Below are 18015 nucleotides of genomic sequence, written 5' to 3'. Positions count from 1 at the left end.
TATTAGTAGCATATAATATTACATATAACACATGCAAACATATTGTTGTCTAGTGACCAAATACGTTGCTATTGTCTGACAGTGACGGACTGCTGAAATGCAAAATCCTCAGTGGACTGCAGCCATTCAAACCCATGGACAGCCTTGACAGTCTCAGATTCAGCGTCTCTGAGCTCTCGTGCGTCCCATGGGTGTACTGTCAGGCCTGGCCGCACTGATCTCGCGTCAGTGTCACCAGTCCTGTTACTGTATGCATGTCAGCCTCCGGAATCCTCTGGGAAAGCCCATTGTTTCCCTTTCCTTTTGCAATCGGTCGCTTTGAATGGTACAATGATCAAGCAAAATAATCAACTGGCCTTTGTTTTAGACAGCCCACCTCAATAGGAGAAAATAAACTTATGGTAATGAAGCCTTATCGTGGGCAATTCAGATGTGAGAGTGATGGTCTTTGCATGCCAGTCAAGCAGAATCATCCAACACAAGCCCCACCATTGCAATGAGGTGCTGACAGCCAATTGACTGAGCTCCAGAGGATCCAAATGCTTCAAACTCTCAGAAATAAGCACCCCTTTCTCTGTACATCACTGCTTTAATTTAGAAACATTGCTTTAGTCATATAGCACCATTAGATTGTCAAAAATGTTGTTTCCACCGAAATTACCCGGAACAATTTGTCCCAGGAACTTTTTTTCACCACAGATCTGTTGCTGTCTGCATTTCCATCGTGGTCTAAATTACCGTGAAGATTAGTCCGGTGACATAGGACTGCGCTCGACTCCAGTTCCTGCTGGATTTCGTCCTCTGCATATAATAAAGCCTGAACCTCGTCGTCGGTCCATCGGTCGTATTTTTTAAACTCAATTGTTAATTCGAAAAGCAAACAACTCTTACTGCACGCACTGCAACAGACTTTCAAAAATGGTGGTTGAAATAAAATGCTGCGTGAACTTGATCAATCAGCATGTTCAGCACCCAAATCCCACCCCCGAAATTTCCTGAACTTTGAAAAAGTACTACCTAGAAGAGCACAGACTTTCTGAGGGGGGATTTTTTACCTGGAACTTCATTTAGATCCTGGTCCCTGTGGTCGAAACACACCGAGTACCACCCCAAAGTCCCTAGTTCCTGGGGAAAGTTCCTGCGATGGAAACACGGCTATACAGTTCAACAGTTATCCCTGGTCCGTGAATCGCCAAGAGTGCTGATATTATAGTCCAACAGCACTGGGACTTTTCGACTTTTCGTATCCCTCTGCTTGTCTGTGTTTGTTTCAAACAGGCTGTCATTCTGTTCATTAGTGAGAGGATTCTTCAGTGGCTCTTTCTGCAGTTGACATTATTATGCCAATAGGGGGCGAAACGTGACGTGACTGAGTGAGTTGTTGAATCATTCATTCACCTGATTCATTCAAAACTGCTGATTTGTTCAGGAGTGAAACAAGTTAGTTTGTTTGACTTGAAGCGACGCTGCACAGACCCATCAGTGTTTAACATTAAAGTACTGCAATCACTCTCGTGGTAGTTTGATGTCACACACCGATCCGTGCAGCACCGCTTCAAGTCGAACACACCTACTTTCTTTATGAGTGAGTCGTTGAATTATTCACTCAAACGATTCATTCAAAAAACCCTGATTCCTTCAGGAACAAAACACCACTATAACACAACTGTTCTGCTGTGGTTTTGTTTGAAAAATAGTCAAAGTGACTGGCAATATTGTGTCTAAAATGTAAGAGCTCAAGTACTCAGGAGCTTGTTTATCGAACAGTTTTATAAAATCAATATCGCACTCGCAATCTTGCTGTTGGCATGTAGGCACAGCATTCCTACTTGTGTCATATTGTTTAAGGAATAGTTTACCCAAAAATGTAAATTCTGCCATCATTTACTCACCCTCAAGCTGCTCCAAACCTGTATGACTTTCTTTCTTCTGCAGAAAATAAAAGATATTATGAGAAATGTCTCAATGTTTGTACAGTGGAAGTCAATGGTTACCAAAACTGTTTGGTTACCAACATTCTTAAAAAATGTTTTCTTTTGTTTTCTGCAGATTAAAAAAAGTCATACAGGTTTGGAGCAGCTCGAGGATGAGTAAATGATAACAGAATTTACATTTTTGGGGTGAACTATCCCTTTAAGTATCAAGCTGCTTGGTGATAGAGGGCGCTATTGTCCCATATATTTGTGACCAGGAAGTCCAAAGCTGTTTCCATGATGGATATCACTGCGAAAGGGTTGATTAAGATTGAATAAGAGCTCCAGACTTTAATTGGTTGGCAGCCTATGGATACTTTGTTAAATGAAGTGAATTGTGCTAGTACATAATGCAAATCCTTTGAGAATACCCATTTAGGAAACTTTAATAACCTATTTGAGGCACAAGTGAATGTACTTTTTAGTAAAATGCTTACCATGACTTTCTGAGGCGACAACTAGAACAAGAACTACATGCTGTGATTTTTTTTTTTAAAGTGATTATGTTAAATGGGGTTTAAAAGAGTACCAGAATGTTCATGTACTCCAAACAAATTTCCCTTTAAGTCAAGCTTTTCTGTTTGCACCTAAGTTTCATAGACCAGTGATATGACTATATATCAGTCATACTTTTTTTTTTTTTTTCAAAAAGAATGTATTAAATAGATCAAAAGTGACAGTAAAAACGTTTAAAATGTTACAAAAGATTTTTAAAAAATCAATGCTGTTCTTTTGAACTTTCTGTTCATCAAAGAATCCTGAAAAATTTATCAAAGGTTTCACAAAAATATTAAGCTGCTCAAGTGTTTTTATAGTTGATGATAATAAGAAATTTTATTGAGCACAAAATCAGCGTATTAGAATAATTTCTGAAGGAACGTGACTAAAGACTGAAGTAATGATGCTGAAAATTCAGCTTTGCCATCAAAATACAATTAAAGTAGAAAACATATTTAAATTGCAATAATATTTCACCATATTACTGTTTTTACTGTATTTTGATCAAATAAATGCAGCCTTGGTGAGCATAAGAGACGTTAAAAAAAGCTTAATGACCCTAAAGTTTTGAACGGTAGTGTATAATGTTCCAATGCGCTTAGTTTCATTATCCACTGCTGCTATACCATATTCTGTCATGTCAAAGTTCCTGCTAATTTGAACACCTTACTTGCCCCCTCTTGCTATCTGCACCTGGATCAGTTAGGAGCACCTCAGTAGAGCCGTCACACTCCTGCTAATTCCTTGATGAATCGGAGCAATTGTGGACTTTTACGGCCGCTGGAATGAGCTCTGTGCACGGGCAGGACAGGAGGGGGCAACCAAGCACTCATAAACAAGCTTCTCTCTGACAGATCAGCCAATTCACTCAAACGCAGCGGCACCATTAACGGCTCTTGTAAAACCACTGGTGACCTTTAAATACATCTCCATGCCAAAGACACGGCCTCCATCTTCAGACGATCATTATAGATGTGACAGGAGTCTGCTGGTTTTACTTAAGTTCTGCTGTTTTGGACAGGTGAATGCCGCTGCGTGATACAATAAAGGAAAAATATATTACTCTGGACATCGTGGATGGGGCATTTAGTTTTATACATAATTTCTTGGGTATTCGATGAGGTATGGCAGCATAGATCACTGTATTTTTTTGTTTTTCACTCATACCACTCAGTGTTGGGGAATGTTACTTTTAAAAGTAATGCATTACAATATTGTGTTACTCCCTAAAAAGTAACTAATTGGATTACTTCTTATGGAAAGTAATATGTTACTTTTGCATTACTTTTTCTCATCTGGGCTGGGGTTGCTTGTTTGTTTTTTAATAACAAAAAGGTTATTCTATTTTTGGCAAATGTAAAGGCTCTTTCACACCATAAGTGAAATGAATAAGCCTCAGGCTGAAGGAAATGCAAATTCACACCTGTACAGTAGAGGGCGCAGCTCAGACAAGAAAGTTCAGCACTCTTAAACAATAAAAACAAAAAATGAAACACAAATGAGTTCACGATTTCTCTCAACATGCGGACAGGAGAGCTGACAGTCAATAAATGAAAAAGTAACTCGGGTATTGTGTTGTAAATATAAAAGTAATCCGTTACTTGTTACTTGGAAAAAGTAATCTGATTACGTAACTCACATTACTTGTAATGCGTTACCCCAACATTGATACCATCCTTATTGGCAACTCCACTGATGTTAAGTTCTTCTACTCAGTGACTAACATGGCTGCAACTACAGACTTTCTCTAGGTATTTATTAAAATAGTCAGTATGACAAGTGTAAATGGATGTTGCAGGGGAGTCAGTCTCCTAGGAAATGAGCAGAAGACTGCAGCGCTCTCACTTCGTCCATAAACGCCAGTGTGCTTTGTGCCATTACTGCATAGCAGGAGGTTTGAATCACCCTCAGCATTTCTGCTCTCTGTTACTCTTTACCAGAGCCCATAAAGTCAAACACAAAGAGACACAGAAGCAGCACTTCTGTCTCCTCATATCACCAAACTGGCAAATCACAGTGACAGAGTTGGAGAGAAAGCAGGATAAGCCAATTACAGGTGGCTGGGCCGGCAAACCCACCCTAGAGAGCGCTGCGAAGATAAAAAAAAAAAAAAAGTGGCTTTTCTTTTCTTTCCGTCATTCCCTTATCTGTCGTTTTCATTCGCTCACAAAAAATCCCGGATAACAAAATTAGCTAAATGATTTGGATGAAGGCGGCTTCAATGGCGAGGACCCCGTGCCAATGTTCTTTCGAGTTATCCATCAAATCCAGAGGCTTTTTGGGTGATGTGGGCCCTTTTCCCTTTAGGAGCCAATCAGAAGGTCTATTTTTAGCCAGCACTAACACAGCGGCCTTCTAAGTGGCAGATGGTATTTGGGGGGGAGTGGGGTGCAATTTACAGTAAACAGATTCTTTATCCTTGGCAGGTCATGGGGAGCACTAGAACACCACGGCCATTTAATAATGGAGCATTCCTGCAAATATAGGCCTGAGGAGTCTTGGGAAACGTTTCAACATCTCACCACTCATATTATCCGCAATTGTAAGTGTAATTCATTTTCGTGTAGGTGGAACATGTTCGCCAATGAGCAAGTTAGCAACAAATGCTGCCATAAGCATCACCCGCTCCCTCCCTTAAATTAAGTCCTGCCCTACATTTTTTGCTTGTTCAAGAAGCCATTTCACTCGGATATATGTCACAATAGGGAAGAAAAGACTATAGTAACTTCCATTTCATGCTGACTTTAAAGATATTTTCTTTTACAGAATTCTCTGTTTAAGGACAACAACAAACGATAACGGTAGGGATTACAACAAGCTTCTTCCCGGGTTAGTGACATAACTAACCCTAAAATTTGCATAAACCCTGCCCCCGAGAACACGCAACAAAGAGGGTGAGGCCATGTTGGGCTGTTTTAGAGAAGAGGAAGAGTTGTTGTAGTAGAGTGTTGTTGCCATGCTGTCATTTTACACTGGACTTCTTCATAAACAAGGGTCAATTTAATGCTGGATTTGCACAAAAGATTAACATGACGGCACATGCTAGTCAATGAGTTGAATCTACTTCTTCCTGAGTTACTCCATCGTGTCCAACAGCGTAAGGCTGAACACCATTACTGACAATCATCATTTTGGCTGCGTGAGATTTTCTAGCTTTGTTGTTGTTGAGCAACCGAAGCGCAAGCTGTTAAAGCTCCGCCCACTCTGAAAAGCGTGCCAGGAGCAGCAGCTCATTTGCATTTAAAGGGACACACACAAAAAACAGCGTGTTTTTACTCACACCCAAATAGGGGCAAATTTGACAAGCTATAAGAAATGATCTGTGGGGTATTTTGAGCTGAAACTTCACAGACACATTCTGGAACACCAGAGACTTACAATACATCTTGTAAAAGGGGCATTATAGGTCCCCTTTAATGTTTTTGAAAGAAGTCTCTTATGCTCACCAAGGCTGGATTTATTTGATCAAAAATACAGTAAAATTTTTCAGCAGCCATTACGTCAGTCTTCAGTGTCACATGATCCTTCAGAAAATAGAAATCTTTTTCAGTACTGTTAGATGTATCTGAAAAGAAAGATTTTCAATTAAATTAAAATGTTTTGTCGAGTACTTTTCAAACTAAATATTTATTCCAAAGGACTTAACTTTGACAGCCCTAAAAAAAAATTCTCTCAAATTTTACTTACCCTTAAACCATTTTTCTGTCACTGAATCCCAATCAAAACCCCCTGTAATAAATTAAAAAGTGCGCAGCCCCCCACATCTTAAAGGCATGACTGCCACACATACACACACAATATCTGCATGACAATGCTACTATCCAGTTCTTACACTCTTGAAATCATGAATGTAGGCTATTGACAGTTATGATATCTTTACTACATGCTTCTCCAAGTAGTGATGCTCTGCTCACAGCTTAATGGATGACGAGGAGGGAGAGCATGAGATGCAAGGAGCATAATGTTACATCGTATGCGGCACAGATGCAGAATGCATTAGATCTGGCATTTGCAACACATTGTGAGCTCAGCAGGATAGCATCTCTGCATAAAGTGAGTGCCTCTCAGTTTAAAGATAAGCAGCAGCATACAGACTGAGTTTGTTACTCAATGATTTGCTTGTTTCGATTGATTAACACTGTATTTTTGCATAAAATACATTAGCAATTCAAATCAAGTTTTAAAACCAGATTAAAAAAAGTGACTAAAACTATAACTAAATCTAAAACTACTGATACACATTCATAAGCATAACTATCCTTAAAATATTACATTTCATCATCCAGAATTTTTTTCACCTTTTACATGCTTATTTACTATATAGCTCTGGGTAGAAAACAAAAGAATAAGATTTCGGGTAGAAAAAACTGGGAAGAGAACCCGGGCAAATCCAGAACACGCTAGAAGGATTGTATCTCTCGGCTGGCCTTGGAACACCTTAGGATCCCCTAGGATGAGCTGGAGGAAGTGGAAAGACAAAAGGACATATGGGTGTCCTTACTTAGCCTGTTGCCACCGCGACCCAGTCCTGGATAAGTGGTTGATAATGGATGGATGGCATTTGTTCTCTTGAAGGAAGTTGTCACCTTGAGCTGTTTACTTGTGTCGTTGCACTGCCTAAAGGAAGCTAAGGTGTGGTATTATGTAGTGCTGTGACACAGTGGGAGAAGATTGTGTCCTTGCTTTTGGGAGAAAAATGGACTCAAGTATTGGGAGTTGTTTTATGAACCACTTGGAGACAATGTTTCCTGCCTGAGACGGTAATGGGCAGCCTAACAGCCAATGACTGGCAATCATTATTGACTAGTCAGTCACACAGTTAAAAACTCACTTTTCAGTCAGTCCTCTACAGGATCTGACACTTTCCACAAAAAGGGCACAAAATAGGACCTAAAACTCTTATAATTTTCTTGCTTTTGTCAAATGTTCAGTGAAAGGAGGAACTGTTGATCTTGGGGGATCAAACTAAATTATTATAATTAGAAGTCGAGAAGTTCAAGACCTCCAAGGCAGGGCAAAAGGCAGACATGTGGTGTCTTTAAAACTAGCTACTTTTCATGTGTTAATAATAGTTTATCTAGCATATCTAATAGCTCTCACACCGACATTTGCCTCTGTTGCTTTAAAAATTAATGGGATACTGAAGTGTACTGTATGGAAGGAGCTGTAAAAAGCCCTCCTAACAGGATTCTGATGTGACCTTTGAGCATTATGCACAATCTGATTAAAATATATATCCTGTTGGACATTCTAGAAAATGTAATTCATTCATTTAAAGGGTTAGTTCACCCAAAAATGAAAAGTATGTCATTAATTACCCACCCTCATGTCGTTCCAAACCCGTAAGACCTTCATTCATCTTTGGAACACAAATTAAGATATTTTTGATTAAATCCGAGAGCTTTCTGACCCCCCATAGACAGCGACGTAATTGCTCCTTTCAAGGTCTAGAAAGGTAGTAAAGACATTGTTAAAATAGTCCATGTGACTTCAGTGGTTCAACCTTAACATTATGAAGCGACAAGAACACTTTTTGTGCCTTAAAAAAACCCAAAATAGCGTCTTCCATGTCAGTCTCCGACACAGTCGCATGGACTATTTTAACGATGTCTTTACTACCTTTCTGGGCCTTGAAAGTGGTAATTGTGTTGCTGTCTATGGAGAGACAGAAAGCTCTCGTATTTTTGTCAACAATATCTTAATTTGTGTTCTGAAGATGAATGAAGGTCTTGTCGATTTGGAACGACATGACGGTGAGTAATTAATGACAGAAATTTCATTTTTGGGTGAACTATCCCTTTAAGATTGAACAGTAAATTCAGTTTTGCTTATCAAGGAGTAAGGACTTCATGCATGTTATCATGTAAAGGGTGTGTACTGTCATAAGAGATAATGCATTTGAGATCAGCAATCTGTAAAGATAGCGCAGAGGACTGGGAGGGGCAAAGGGAGTTATAGGAAGCCATGCTGGGTCCATCTAAATTACACAGTCCATAAAACTGTAATAGGGAGACGATCAGTAGCTTATATCAGTAAGACTTCGCAGGGTATTTACCTTTTTATATGGACGTAAATTTTACAGGGACCAAGGACAGCGGAAACCTTGCCGCCTTGACTGCGGACCTTGCAAGTGACTCAGAAATAGAGACAGGGTCATGACTGGATATACAGCGATAGAGGTACAATGTTGTTATTTCATAATTTCATAATGTTCATATTTCATATCTGACTGATCTCAACTTTACAGATGTACATATATGTTAAAATCACTGACTGAACGGTTAACGTTATCCCAGGACTTAATGTGTTCTCATTGACAATGACAATGGACTGTCTGCCGGTCATTATCAAAAAATAAACTGAATGTATCATCCTATAGTGGTTCATATTACAACAATGACTGACAAACTGTACATGATCCCATTTATTATACGGCTACTACTGTAATCAAATAAAAGGACATCAAATATTGATTTGTACTAACATTAATTTAATATATAAAAAGAGACTTTGGTAATACAAGAGGCTTGAAACTAGTAGTTTAGAACACTGGTTGAAAGAGACAACATCTCAATGACCTCAAAAAGGCATTTGTAAATGACCCAGGGATGACCCCATTGATTAATTCACAAATTTGAGTTAAAAGCATCAGTATATTTTACATTCATTAATTTGGCTGATGCAAATATGCACATATACACTTAACGTGTCTAGAACGAAGCGAAATGTAACCCCAACAAGCAACATCAAGATAAACGTGCAATTATAGATTTATTTTCTTGTATAGAGAAAATGATATGTTCAGCATTATATCTACACTATACTGTTCAAAAGTTATTTTAAATTGTAATAATATTTCACAATATTATTGTTTGTACTTTGATCAAAGAAATGCAGCCTTGATTATCACAAGACTTTTTTCAAAAACAAAACTTTCCAAAAAAAAAAAAAAAAATCTTACGAAACACTTTTGAATGGTATATATATTTTAGATGGATCAATTTCTTATGTTATTTAAAAAAAAAAAAAAATAAATGATAAGGTTTTGAGTATAATGACCAATGGATGGTGCATAAAGTGTCATAGATGAAAGGATCTGGAACATTTTCATTCGCTCAGATTTCCACAGGATTTCCTCCAGGTCAGCAGCCAGCACCCACAGGAAACTAATTTACACTGTAAACAGGCAAACATCGCCAAAGATGAAAGAAGGAAATGTTTATTTTCTTTGGCCTGTGTAACTATTAATGAGTGTGCTGGTGACAGGGCTACTCAAGAGGTGATGTAAACTGCGAAAAAGGGACGAAAAAATGTCTTTTTAAAAATCATGTAACAGCATTATTCATTTGAGAAGAAAATATGTAGTCAAATATGTCTAAATAACACATCTAAATTACACTTTATTTTAAGGTGACGTTGTTACATTGTAATTACACAAATAACTTAGTAATATTAATGACCTACATTGTACTTACTATAGGGTTAAGGTTTGATTTAGTTGCTTGTAATTATGCATAATTTACTGTTATTATAGTAAGTGCATGTACTGTAACTTGTGTCACTTTAAAGGGATAGTTCACCCAAAAATGAAAATTACCCCATAATTTTCTCACCCTCAAGCCATCCTAGGTGTATATGACTTCTGTTTGGCACAGCCAAACACAATCAGAGTTAAATTAAAAATATCCTGGCTCGTTCAAGCTTTATAATGGGAGTGATTGGAGGAGTTTTTGAAGTACAAAAAAAGTGCATCCATTGATCATAAAATGTCAATAATAAAACAAATCGATGATAAAACATACTCCACTCGGCTCCAGGGGGTTAATAAAGCAAATCTGAAGCAAATCGATGCATTTGTGAGACAAATATCCTTATTTAAAACTTTATAGTTTATTAAGTAAAATAAAAAGCTTCTGGCACGACAGCCATACACATTTTACGTACGTCCAAAAAGCGTCAACTTCCACGATGTAGTACACAATGACATGACGTACTATGACGCATTATAGCGTAGAACGTCATGGCATTGTGTGCTACGTCGTGGAAGTTAATGTGAATATGAAAAAGTTACAGAAGTTTAAGTTAATTATTATGAAAAATGCGTAAAAATACTATTTTTAAATTTTATATGAAATATATATTTTCCAAAACATGTTTTACTCTAAAATTGTGATAAAATCAAAGCCATACATCTAAACAAGTTGTGTTCCAAATTTGAGATTGATATCTCAAAAAATGAGCTTTCAGTAAGATTTTGTTCGGGCGCAGTGCCAAATGTTTCCAATGCGGCCATTTTTGACCATGAACAGTAAAAGTGTGACTATTTTTTTTAGGACCATTTAACCTTTCCGAATCGTCCATGATTTTTTTTTCCCCCACATAGCAAGTGTCAAAACCTTAACCAAGTTTTGTACTATTCCAATGAAGTAAAAAAAAAAAAAAAAAAAAAAAAAAATTTCAGTCAAAAATGACCGAGGGTTAATGCAAGGATGAACTGAACCTCACTAAACCTTAAAGAACAGAAAATCACATTACATTTTACACTGTCATCTTCGATACAGTATTTCCCACAGTCAGTTTGAAATGAGTTATTAACATGTCTAACTCCAGTGTGTCAGGAACCCTTTTAAGACCCCCCTCTCCTAATGACTACGTGTGGAACGAGGTGTTGAGAGGTAGAGATTAGCACCCTGTGAACGTTCCCTCCGAATAGAGTACTCTCCGAGTACATTAAGGGCTGGAAAATGACTATGTCACAGCACTACACAGTCTGGAAAAGGTCATCCACACAGCGCTCGGATACCAAGGTGATGTTATTTAAAGCATTATTCGGAGCAATTAAAACCCAGGGACAAGGAGCGCGAGCAACTGTGGATATTCAGAGCTCTGATCGAAATGTCGTGCTGCCTCATAAGTGAATCTTCACCGTCTTAATTCCCTCAGCAAACAGCAGAAATATTAAGCAGACAGACTGAGAACGATGCGGCACAGGAGTGAAGTGGAGGCTGTCAGAGCAAAGATCAGCGTGATTAGGAGATGACGGCTCATTTAAATATGGAAACTTTGTGTTTTCCGTGTTTAAATTTGATAGGATGATTTTAAACTCAATATGGTGCTAATTTACAAGTAGAGGTCAGAAAAACAATGCTTTTTCAGAGATAAACACGGTTTAATTTGTTTTTCATTTGAATTTATTTACAAAAATGTCATGCTAAATGTTAAGATGTTATATGTTAAGAAGTATTAAGGCTTATTCACACACAGTGGGGAATTTGACATAAATTTGGTTTCATAAATCACTTTCCCAATAGTTTTCATTAAAAAACTAAATTTAATACTTGTGTAATTAAAAACGTGTAATTAAAAACAAAATATATTTTTATTGCATAAATATATAATAAAATTATATATCATTATATAATATATAATAGTGTGTGTGTGTGTATATATATATACACACACACACACACACACCGATCAGGCATAACATTATGACCACTGACAGGTGAAGTGAACAACACTGATTATCTCTTCATCATGGCACCTGTTAGTGGGTGGGATATATTAGGCAGCAAGTGAACATTTTGTCCTCAAAGTTGATGTGTTAGAAGCAGGAAAAATGGGCGAGCGTAAGGATTTGAGTGAGTTTGACAAGGGCCAAATTGTGATGGCTAGACGACTGGGTCAGAGCATCTCCAAAACTGCACCTCTTGTGGGGTGTTCCCGGTCTGCAGTGGTCAGTATCTATCAAAAGTGGTCCAAGGAAGGAACAGTGGTGAACCGGCGACAGGGTCATGGGCGGACAAGGCTCACTGATGCACGTGGGGAGTGAAGGCTGGGCAGTGTGGTCCGATCCAACAGACGAGCTACTGTAGCTCAAATTGCTCAAGAAGTTAATGCTGGTTCTGATAGAAAGTTGTCAGAATACACAGTGCATCGCAGTTTGTTGTGTATGGGGCTGCATAGCTGCAGACCAGTCAGGGTGCCCATGCTGACCCCTGTCCACCGGCGAAAGCGCCAACATTGGGCACGTGAGCATCAGAACTGGACCACGGAGCAATGGAAGAAGGTGGCCTGGTCTGATGAATCACGTTTTCTTTTACATCACGTGGATGGCCGGGTGCGTGTGCGTCACTTACCTGGGGAACACATGGCACCAGGATGCACTATGGGAAGAAGGCAAGCCAGCCATGTTCTGCTGGGAAACCTTGGGTCCTGCCATCCATGTGGATGTTACTTCACGTACCTCCTACCTAAGCATTGTTGCAGACCATGTACACCCTTTCATGGAAACGGTATTGGTTGCTGTGGCCTCTTTCAGCAGGATAATGCGCCCTGCCACAAAGCAGAAATGGTTCAGGAATGGTTTGAGGAGCACAACGAGTTTGAGGTGTTGAATTGGCCTCCAAATCCCCCAGATCGCAATCCAATCGAGCATCTGTGGGATGTACTGAACAAACAAGTCCGATCCATGGAGGCTCCACCTCACAACTTACAGGACTTAAAGGATCTGCTGTTAACATCTTGGTGCCAGATACCACAGCACACCTTCAGGGGTCTAGTGGAGTCCATGCCTTGACAGGTCAGGGCTGTTTTGGCAGCAAAAAGTGGACAATATTAGGAAGGTGGTCATAATGTTATGCCTGATTGGTGTGTGTGTGTGTGTATATATTTTATATATATATATATATAAATACACATACACACACAATTACATAATATAGATAATATATAGCTACATATAGATATACTATATATTATCAATAATTAATAATATTTATTTTATTATAAATATTTTACCAGTGACATCACATACTTACGGGAAGTCCTGCACTCACTGAGCAGCTGCCATTGAAATGATTGGAAACGCTTGACTTTCTCCAGATATTACACACCTCTTTGCTTCAAACTATAATCATCACCATTATGAACACAATGTGTTCAGCTGGAATTCATATTACCATTGCATGTAGAGTAGCGGTCATCACATACTAAGAGTATGATAGTTTTTGAGTTCTCATGGATATAATGTATGCTTGCTGAGCAAAGCTCTCCTTCACTGAACATGAAGTTACCATCACAGACTTCTTTATTATGCAGAGGTTGTAATCAGATTGTGGAACGGGGCATTGGGGTCTTGAACAAGAAGACCACTCTGACATAAGCACACCCGCTGCCATTATTACAACCCTAATGACACACTCCACATGCTGCATGCTGAGAGCTCAGCTTCAGGGGGTCCATCGCAAACGGCTGAAGGAACCAGCGACGTGTCAGCAATGTGCATCAATTGGCGATGCAACATGAAATCCTTCCTCTTCAAAAAAAAAAAAAAAAAAAAAAAAAAAAAAGAAAGAAAGAAAGAAACAGAACCCTTCAGATAATGTCTTTCATGGTTCAGTGGCCTTACAGGGGTTCCTCCTGCACAGCCCTGAAATGGGCAAATTAATAGTTGCTTTGGAACAAATTGGAATTACACCCCTCGATGCATTAATGTCAGAATGCAAGCCAGATTCCCTGACAGGGTGAGGGGAGGAGAAGCTTCGTGAGGCAATGAGATGCTAAGATAAAATGGCATTTACGGTCTTCGTTCGCCCCTGTGGTGTGAGGGAATGGTTAAATGACATGTGCACTGTGAGTAAGACACGACAGAGCTGGATAAAGACAATTTTCTGTTGGTTTGCCCACCGGCAAGCGTCACTGATCCCTTCAGAAACAGCTTTGAACTCGTATATCATTGGAGTGATAAAAGTAATGCTTTCATTATCAAATCATTACGCTCAGTGATATTTCATAAGATCTGGACACCTTCCACGATTATGGTACACTTTGATGCCCTATTACCTTTTTAAAAGCATTTCAGGCAAAAATTACTTTTTTTCCCCGAATTTTAATTTATTAGTAGGTTTAACCCCTTGAGATGTACCATCTTGTTTTTTGTTTTGTTGTGAGAACCACTAGATTAGTTGAAGTAATACCTAAAATAAAATTAATCTTGCATTTAAAATACCAGATTTAAATACAAGAAATGTTTATATCCCCCTTAAAAATGTGATCCCACATTAAAATTGCAAAATAACGCCATATATATAATATATATGGTGTTTGTAATATATCACTAGCAAAATCAGTGATTAAAATAATGATTAAACCAGTATATAGACATGTCCCAACAACAGACAAAATAATAATAATAATAAGGATATCAAACTACTGCATAAGCGGTTTTACTTTCTAAGAGAGACTGTCCTCCTCCAAAATACGACCCTATAGGTTTTTTCAAGCAGCTTAATACGACCTATATTTACGTTTTAAAGTCATGCGCCCTCTAGCTGGTGTAAAAATAATGGCAGTGTTGTGTTACGTCTGTCGTCACCAGTTTATTTTTTATTAACGACTACACCTACCCCAACCCTAAACCTACCCTTAGTGATTTGTAGTGCATATACACTTTATGAGCACATGCGTTTCATGGGATCGAACCCATGATCGCATGATTGCATATTGTTGTATATTGCAATGCTCTACCAATTGAGCTACGCGAAACCCGAAAAATGACGCGGTACAATGCATTAAAATGAAAGTGTCCTGTTGTCGATAGGGGCGCAACTTTAGTAAACGCTCCTATGGGTCGTATTTCAGGGAAGTGGCAAACGACCTATATGGGCGTATTGGTTGGAGGACATGTTGCTCTAAGACTGATGATCAACATTTTCCTAAGCATAATCATCTCCTTTCACTGACCATATATAGAAAAATAAATACTTTTTCATGTCCTATTTTGTACCCTTTTTGTGGAAAGTGCACTTCCCTGTCTGAAAATGGCTTTTTCTTTGAGTGCCATTTATCTTGATAGAATCTAGTTATGGTCCTGTTGCAATAACAGAAATAATAATAATACTAAATCACAAGTAATGTTTATTACGAAGGTCACTTTTTTTAAGTACCCAAATACAGACTCGTCTGGAACTCAAGTGTTGAGGCAGATGAACTGTTTCACTTTTTTTTTTTTTTTACACTAAAACAATGTTTAAGACTGAGAATTGCCTCAAACATGAGCATGGACAATAACACTGTCAGTGATAAAGGATGTTCTGGAATATACTGTAGGTATAAAAATGAGATTTGTAAAAAATAATAAAATAGACTTTGCTTTTACCATCAGGACGTAATGAATTATTTATATAACACAAGCCACTAACTGTCAGTTTCAATGCAATGTCAATGCATGTTCATTATTACACTATAATGCATTGGTGTTTAAAAATATATGAAATAAAATAAAAAACAAAAGCAAATATAAAGGGCTGATAAACAAAGAGGTGTTTACGGGACAAGAACGAATAGTGTGCAGTTGCTGTGTGTATAACAGAAACACTGCTTGAGGAAACTCTGGACACACAACACCAGTATGATATTCACATCCATGAGTGAAGAGAAATGTTAATTAGTGTATGAAAAATAACCTTTAAAAAACAGGTTTTGACTGGACATATAGAATATTCAAGGTAGAAACGGGCTATATGAAGATCATGATCGGTCATTAGATACTGCTGTTCTTCCAGCGCTCCAAAGACTCCCTGGGTTGAGCTCTGAAATTCATTCACGACGGTGGACTTGAACATACATTGAGTCTGTACAATACCCTATATATCTGAAAAAAATATATAGAGAGATCACAGCGTTTACAATTTTTTAAGCTGGCAATTGTGGTCATTTTATCAATTTCTGATTAACAAAGGAGGAAAGATTCAGTCTGGTGAAGCAGTGGCAGTTCACGCCTGTTGATTTAATTTGTGAAAGTTATTTTGCATCCCACTATTCAGCAGGAAATGAGGTGATGGTGCTGACTGTGTAGGCAAGACGATTACTTCACGTGAGGTAACGATAAGGTAACAAGTTTTTCAGTCTGGGATCTCTTGCTCTGCCATTTCCTCTTTCACAGAGTCTTCCTCGAACTCTTGTGGTTCTTCCTCCTGAAAAATAAAAAAAAAGTATCTTATTAAACTCTTTCCCCACCATTGACGAGATTTTCCGTAATTTATGAAACAACAATACATGTTTTCATTGTTATATTGTAGGGGGTGCTGAAATTGTACAGCATCTCCGGATCCAAAAACAAATGAAAAAGAAGCACTGCTTACGCACAAGTAAGCTAACGTGATCATCAAAAATTCAACAGCATATAAATCAAAACTGCCTAATGTTACAGAGAAAAATATCAAACCCACAAATAGGACTGCGCAAGCTTTGGGGGTGTTGATGGACTCAGTTTACTCGATCTATGTTTTGATCATCGTTCTGAATCCGATCCGGAAGAAGTCTTAGACAAAAACATGATTTTCTCAGCTTTTTGTTTAAATGTTGCTCTTTTTTACTTACCCACATGTTGATGTATTCATTCTTTTGATATATTGTATGTTTATACAAAATATTCTGGGGGCCATGAAAGTTTTATGAAAATAATTACAAAATGCTGCCACTGGCTGGCAATTTTTATTTTTTAGAAAACGCTGGTGGGAAAGGAATTAAGTGAAAAGAACATTTGTAATTGAGCTTGAAAAATCAGTTCAGTACAGTTCAACTTAATTGTCAGACTCAGTGTCCATTAGCAGACATACAACATTTTAACACATATAATAATGGTCTTTTAGTTAGAATTATGCAAACAGCAAAGGGTCGCACTTTATATTAGGTGGCTTTATCTACTATGTACTAACATTTAAATTAATAATTTGATACAATGCACTTATTGTGTACATACATGTTAACTTTAAAAATACCTGGATGTAATTAGATCTGTTGACCCATCCCTTACACCTTAACTCACCCTTAAACCTACCCATACCACCAAACCTGTCCCTAACCTTACCCGTATCCCACCTCAATAGCAGCAAATGTGTTTTGCAATACAACATGAACACAATAAGTACATTGTACTTGTTTTTTGATGTAACTACATAGTAGTTAAAGACATCTAATATAAAGTGTGACCAAAAAACAGGACGAATTAAAAGACAGCTAGGCCATGTCGATTTTCTTTTCTAATTTGAATGTATATTGCTAGAAACTCACTAGCAAAATCCTAGTTTTAAACTGTTTCAACATGCTATGCTTAACTCTGAAAAATGGTAATTTTAGCACCTCTACGGCAGTGAACAAAGAGCAAACGTCGTGCCAGAGTCACTTACACAACCTGCAAATTTAGAAGAGACGACAAACAGGAAATGACGGCCATCTCAGCTTTTAAGTGAGTCTGACAGATGCAATTATCCCCTCCTACAAAGGTTAATAAACACATCTACGCACAGCCATGTGTGATGGCAGAGCCCTGACCACACACTATACTCAAAGCAGCTGAGAAGCACATGATAACTCATGGCTTTACTTACAGAAAGCATCAAGAGCACACATCTCATTAAAAGCATCTATTGTTCCTTAAAGCTATTGATACATTTACAGAAGCAAAGCCAATGAATATAGTAATTACATGGTAATGACTAAGTAATAACCTTATAATGATGTATGACCACAATATGTGGGA

At 38.1% G+C, this 18015-nt stretch overlaps 1 protein-coding gene across 1 annotated transcript in view; it reads right to left on the bottom strand.

Annotated features, from left to right (window-relative positions):
• Positions 1-15372: 15372 nt before the first annotated feature.
• The window catches only part of phf14 (PHD finger protein 14), a 90741-nt gene continuing 88098 nt past the window's right edge, over positions 15373-18015 (bottom strand). Inside the window, exon 18 of the mRNA XM_051872908.1 lies at positions 15373-16447. Within this exon, the coding sequence (XP_051728868.1) occupies positions 16376-16447 (72 nt within the window). The 3' untranslated portion in view covers positions 15373-16375. The remainder of the gene's footprint in view (positions 16448-18015) is intronic.

Source organism: Ctenopharyngodon idella, chromosome 19 (assembly GCF_019924925.1).
Source record: "Ctenopharyngodon idella isolate HZGC_01 chromosome 19, HZGC01, whole genome shotgun sequence".
Classification (NCBI taxonomy): Eukaryota; Metazoa; Chordata; class Actinopteri; order Cypriniformes; family Xenocyprididae; genus Ctenopharyngodon; species Ctenopharyngodon idella.
This window is presented reverse-complemented; position numbering and strand designations above follow the sequence as displayed.